Source organism: Sinocyclocheilus rhinocerous, unplaced genomic scaffold, assembly GCF_001515625.1.
Source record: "Sinocyclocheilus rhinocerous isolate Xijiao unplaced genomic scaffold, SAMN03320098_v1.1 scaffold208, whole genome shotgun sequence".
Classification (NCBI taxonomy): domain Eukaryota; kingdom Metazoa; phylum Chordata; class Actinopteri; order Cypriniformes; family Cyprinidae; genus Sinocyclocheilus; species Sinocyclocheilus rhinocerous.
In genome coordinates, this window is record NW_015650085.1 from 306,355 (window position 1) to 312,777 (window position 6,423).

General features: G+C 36.6%; 2 protein-coding genes across 2 annotated transcripts in view; both read right to left on the bottom strand.

Annotated features, from left to right (window-relative positions):
* LOC107711495 (uncharacterized) overlaps positions 1–1,478 on the bottom strand; it is a 4,511-nt gene extending 3,033 nt beyond the window's left edge. Inside the window, exons 1-2 of the mRNA XM_016516480.1 lie at positions 1,387–1,478; positions 937–1,110 (exon numbers count right to left, since the gene is read on the bottom strand). Coding sequence (XP_016371966.1) covers positions 937–938 — 2 coding nt within the window. The 5' untranslated portion in view covers positions 939–1,110; positions 1,387–1,478. The remainder of the gene's footprint in view (positions 1–936; positions 1,111–1,386) is intronic.
* A 488-nt stretch (positions 1,479–1,966) lies between these two features.
* The window catches only part of LOC107711497 (diacylglycerol kinase iota-like), a 45,246-nt gene continuing 40,789 nt past the window's right edge, over positions 1,967–6,423 (bottom strand). The window contains exons 24-32 of the mRNA XM_016516481.1: positions 5,601–5,670; positions 5,464–5,504; positions 5,244–5,368; positions 5,105–5,130; positions 4,837–4,874; positions 4,549–4,669; positions 3,402–3,438; positions 3,219–3,318; positions 1,967–3,112 (exon numbers count right to left, since the gene is read on the bottom strand). Of these exons, the coding sequence (XP_016371967.1) occupies positions 2,996–3,112; positions 3,219–3,318; positions 3,402–3,438; positions 4,549–4,669; positions 4,837–4,874; positions 5,105–5,130; positions 5,244–5,368; positions 5,464–5,504; positions 5,601–5,670 (675 nt within the window). The 3' untranslated portion in view covers positions 1,967–2,995. The remainder of the gene's footprint in view (positions 3,113–3,218; positions 3,319–3,401; positions 3,439–4,548; positions 4,670–4,836; positions 4,875–5,104; positions 5,131–5,243; positions 5,369–5,463; positions 5,505–5,600; positions 5,671–6,423) is intronic.

A 6,423-nucleotide genomic window follows, 5' to 3' on the forward strand; every position in this document is an offset into this window, starting at 1 on the left:
ATATATATATATATATATATATATAATATTAGATGCACAATGTAAACTTTAAAAAATTAAATACAATTTAGAAATAAGTTGAAGTACTAAAATTAACTGAAATAAAAATAAACTAAAGCTAAATAAAAATATATATTTTTTAAAAATGACAAAAGCACATAACAAAATTACTACTAATTTAACTAAAATGAAAATGTAAAATATAAAAATAACAGCAAATTCAAAATATTAATAAAAACTATAATAGTACATAAATAATACTTACCTCCAGTGTGAATTCAGGTAAATTGGGATATAGGAGCACTTATATTTAATGTATACAAATATAAACAATAATTAAAAGTTTTTTTTTTTTATTACGCTAAATTGTAATCAACCACAAGTTTAATTTAGCTATAGAAGGTTAACTTTAAATTATCCTTATAAACATTATTCCACTTTAAGTGTTGTTTAAAGCAGTATTTCTTTAATTTGCCAAATAAAACATGCATTAATGCCCTTGCAATGGAAGTCTCGATCTTAAGCGTATTATTAACATTGCTTATTTTTAATTTACCATACGTTTTACTTAATTTTACAATAAAGTGATTTAATCCGTAATTCACGAAAGACACGCATTAGTTAATTCTATAGTATGTGCTCGATGTCACAATGTAATAAATGAGTGAATGTGTATGGGCATGTTCAGCAGCCCTCATTCGTTTCATTTTTCTTCAGTCTCCGACATCTCCATGAGTTTAGACACGAATCGCACGCACGAACTGATGTTTTGGAAGTTCTAGACATATTTCTGCATAGAAACACGCCTATCCGAAGTCACGGAAGTGTCAAACAAATTTACCCGATCATATTTAAGAAAACAATACGACAGTCTGAGACGGTCAGTATTAAATCTTTCTCTTGGTTAGTAAATATAATGAAAGTTGAAACACTTACATGACTCCGTGTTGTGTCTGATGTGACCGAAGGCTCAAGACTTTTACGCACAAAAGGCGGAGCAGTCTATGAGGCGGAGCCAAACTGACGCGTCATCTCTCCGCGGTGACTCAGAGTCAAAGGCAAATGATTCAACAGAAACTCCATTCACCACACTGAGTCATTGATTTTCGTCTGAAATTAATAGACCAAACAGCTGTGATTGCACAATGACCTGATTTATATGAGCCGTTTCTGTTTGGTACAGTTAGTACACAGGTCATGGTCTACCTATAAATACATTCTTATGCTTTCATGTGCCATAGCCATATCATCCCCCTGTAGCCCAAGACTGGTTGCCCACTGAAGCCAAGCAGGATTGAGCCTGGTCAGTACCCGGATGGGAGACCTCCTGGGAAAACTATGTTGCTGCTGGAAGAAGTGTTAGTGATGCCAGTAGTAAGTACTCACCCTGCAGTCTGTGTGGGTCCTAATGCCCCAGTATAGTGACAGGGACACTATACTGTAAAAAGCACGGTCCTTCGGGGGGAATGAATAAAGTAAATGTTCATACTAGAGTGGAAACACTGCATGTTATTTAAAGCAGTGGTTCCCAACCCTGGTCCTGGAGGCACCCCAACACTGCACATTTTGCATGTCTCCTTAATCAAACACACCTGATTCAGATCATCAGCTCATTAGTAGAGACTTCAAGACCTGAAATTAGTGTGTCAGAGAAAGGTGACATGCAAAATGTGCAGTGTTGGGGTGCCTCCAGGACCAGGGTTGGGAACAACTGATTTAAAGTATTTTAACTTCTCTAGCTGTAACTTCAGGGTTATGACTGTCCAGTAAACACACAACACTGGTGCTTTCCATCCGACTGCCTTTAATGATAAACATTCCCAGTTTTGAGATCGTGCACCATCATATCTGTCACATCTCCACATCTACACTGACCTCATACACACCTAAAATAGATATTTAGAAATGTGAAAAACAAAAAAAAACTAAAACATTCAAGTTGTCCCATCTTTTAAAAGATTAAAAAAACAAAATACAACCACTGAACAATTTCATATTTTTCATATAACTTTAAATTACAAAAAGAAATAATGCCATTTCATTACGTAATCACTGAGGGGTAGAAACATCCAGAGAGGTAACAAAAATTCCCATGCACAATAATGCTTTAAAATGATACAAGATAACACAGCAGATCACTCGTATGTAAATGGATCTCACGACGGCTCAGCGTGATCCGCTTTTCATGCAGACACGTCGCTGGGCATTTCCCGTCATGAGTGATGGACTAAGTATATGTTCGAAATACCACGTTTAACTCATTTGTTCAGTCATTCTTCTGTCAAACGCAACCTTATGATCAGCAACTTGGCATTTCAGAAACCAATCAGCTGCCATCAATGGAAAAACACATCCGTTCCTTTGCTTGGCTTGAAACATTAATGTAATGTAATATTAAATAGATAAATGCACAAATGTCATCCATTCATATTGCACTGAATTTGGCTCAGATCTTCTCGCCGTTGTAAGGTAATTTCACAATCACGCCACTGTAACAGCACACAAACAAAATGTGAAAAGTCTGTGGTTTGAGTTTAAAATCTCTGCAATGATTGTGTCCAATCGTAAAAACTCTCTGAAGAAGATCCTCCTTTAATCAAACTCTTTTCAGTATCTTCCTTGAGTTGATGTTCTTCCTCTCTGTGTGTCTTTGGCGCACAACATGATGCATGAAAGCTTCAATCTCTGGCATGTTTAAACGTCTTTTGTCTCTAAAACTAACCTGTGATGCAACAAAACCCAATCCATCTTTGAATAAATAGTTATAATAAATAAGAGCAATAAATAAATGCTAAAACCCCACAGCGACATTAGTGGAAAAACACGATCCCGAGGACTCTCTCAGCCCGAGGCACTCTCGATTCACCTCCCTCTTTGTCTTTCTTCTCTCACGCTCTCCCGTTCGGTCTCTGCGGGTGCGAGCGGACGCTCGGAGGAGTGCCGACAGCCGCTTTCTGTGGGTAAAAATCTTCCTGACTCTGACTCATGAGCCCATTCATACAGCCGTCTCCAGATCCTCGTGCGCCTCCGGCTCCTCCACCGGCTGGCTCTCCATGAGGGACGTCAACTCTGAGTTCCCGGCATCCAGGGCGCAATCCTTGGGAGTTTTTCCCTGAAAAGGACAATGTGACATAAATCTGACTACTGAGGTGTGGTTATACACAACTATTTCTCACACCATGTGTGAAAACAAAGAGGAAACACAAACAGATTCTCACTAGGAAGTTAGTTTTGCTGAGGGAAGCCCCGGCCTCCAGCAGACATCTGCACACCTCCACATGCTGCTGAGACGCTGCTTTGTGCAATGCGGTGTCGCCTCTGAAAAAAGGAAATGAGGACAAATGAAATGCCAGCTTACACCACTAACACACAAATAAATACATCAAACCGTGGCTACATACGTGTCTCTGTCAGTTAAATCCAACATCAGCTTTGACCCTGAAAGAAACAGAATTTTGATATCATAACACTGAATGTGAGTGACAAGAAATTATACTTGTATATAATATATCGTTTTATAAAATAGTATTAATATTAGTAATAATATTTAATTGAATAATTTATTTTAAAATGATATATATATATATATATATATAATTTTATAATATACATAATAATATATATAATAATATATAAGACGCATAAAAATGTCACTTCATGTGTGTGTGTGTATAGATAGATAGATGACAGACAGACAGACAGATAGACAGATAGATAGATAGATCACTTGACATTTAAAAATTAAAAAATACTTTATACAAACAAATATATATATATATGTGTGTGTGTATATCATATAAAATAAATGATTGTTAAAATATATTTTAAGTTAATTTGATTTCTCAAGTATTTGGGCATTTAAGACATTTAAAAATGTCACTTGGCATTTAAAAACTTAAAATACTTTATACAAAAATATTTTGTATGTATGCATATAATATAAAAATAATTTATTAAAATATAGTTATTTAATTTCTGAAGTATTTGGACATTTAAGGCATTAAAAATGTAATGTGACATTTAGAAGCATTTAAAATGTAAAAACAAAAATACTTTTTTACATATATGCATATAAAAAATAAATTATTATTAACATTTTATTTTATGCACCAAAAAGTATTTGGACATCTAAGAAATGTAAACATTTATATTGACATTTAAAAACGGAAATACTCTATACAAAATATTTTTGAATACTCTATACAAATAAAATACATTGATTTAATTGGATTTGATTTCATTTGACTCAATTCATTTGGATTTGATTTGATTTAATTTAATTAATTTCATGTGGTTTGATTCATTTTGATTGGATTGGATTTGATTTCATGCGATGCGATTCATTTAGATTTGATTTGTTTTGTGTCCCTTATATATTTAGGAACAGTTATTTACTCTAAACTGCTTTTGGTTTTGGTTAGTCATGGGATTGTAACTTGCACACAAAAACTTCCCTTCTATGCCAGCTGAGCATGTGACAAAGAAACTTTAGACTTTGCGTACACAAACACAGGAGTGTGCGTGTCTACGGGCTCGTCTCTCACTCACCGTGCTCCAGAATAAAACTCACGATCTCCCTGTGGCCGTGTTGGGCGGCCAGGTGCAGAGCGTTGCAGCCCATAGAGTCCCGCACCAACAGACTGATCCCGCTGGTGCAGGAGTCCGACACCTGTGAAACCCGGGACAGATCATGAGTCAGGATGAGGGACAATGCATGGGGATTTTTAATCAGAAAACAAACTAGTTATGCAAGTGCTTTTGCTTCACCCTGCTCAGTCACCTCTCGAAAACTCTTTCACTTTCAATTCATAAAACAAGGAAATGTAAAAATCTTACCACCTCCATGTTTCCTTTATCAGCAGCCGACAGGAGAGCTGGAAAAAGGTTGAGATTTTTTCAAAACAATGAGCAACGATCATGCATAATGTAGCTAGCATCCTAGGAAATGCATGACATGCATGTGGTAATTTCTGAGAATATGACCAATGGGTTTATCACATGACTTCTGACAGGAAACATTAACCTCTAAAGAAAACCTGCTCCATTTCTAAACAGTTTCCTATCTCTCCACCACTTCAAAGAAATGTTTGTGTTTGTACTTTACCTTGTTCGTCTGAGGTCAGTGAAGCCCTGTAATGAGGAAACCACAGCTAAAATAAAAAGCTTTGTTATGCAATTACACGGCGCATGAGGTATAAAACTGTCAGGAATGAACAGAAAAACAAGGTACTGATGAATCTCACCCAGAACTGGGCTCCACCACCACATCTGGCATTCCAGGGACCCGGACCTGGCTCACCGCTGGAGCCTCGTGGTCCAGGATGAAAACCTCATCCTGGCATATTTCGGTCACGAAGTGCAGGTGCTCCTGTTTGTACACACATTACCAGTGCATATTATACAGCTTCCCGATATCTTTTTTCATTTTTATGCAAATTGTTTAACACAGTATTATAATCATACCTGAGCCTTGTCTATGCGATAAAAGCGGTCAGCTGATGTAGCTGGAAACAGAATAAACATGCCAATGGTTAAACTATCCAGAAGTGTGTACTCACATAGAGTAGGTCTCATCTTACAGTACAAATGAAGAGACTCACAGTCTAGGAAGCTCCAGCTGGGTGAAAGTCTGTGTGCTGAACTGGGCCGCGGCAGACCTGCGCTCTCATCCTGACAAAACACAGCAAAAACACACAAACACTCGAAGTGGAGTTTTCATTGTACATTGTATATACATTTTATTTTCAGTTTCAATCACCTGGAAACACACAACACATGGGGTATAATTTATTTATATATCGCTATATTTAATAAATTAACTTTTATTTTGTTGACCACAGCAGAAGACTACTTCATTTAACACTATGCTCTAATTTACTCAAAATATTACATAATTACTACATTCAAATTTTAACGTGAATTCAATTTTAGTTGGTACAAAATTACCAGATTTAAATTCTGATGTGAATATTTTCTTTTTTATTATGTTATAATTACTAAATTTATATTTAAAATTCTGATGTGAATATTTTTTAATATTTATTTTATTAAGTTATCATTACACAATTAATAGACTTAAATTCTGGCATGAATATTTTTAAATTTTTCATATTTATTAATGTAACAAAGTTCGTAGTCACGGGAAGAAGGAGGCGGGAACCGGCGGACATTTAAATAAACTTTAATAAAATAAACAAACACAAAATAGCGCGACAGCCCCTCGCGGACGACTGTCGCGCACAAACAAAACCAAAACACAAAATAAACTCCAGGCCTGGTCCTCTCTCGTCCGACACGGTCGTCACTCCTCCCTTTTATCCTTCCGGAGCTCCTCCGTGAGACTCGAGACCGGTGAGTGGGTGCAGGTGTCGCTCATTATCAATTACTCCACCGGCCTCGCTCCGTTCCCACGGCTCTCAGCCC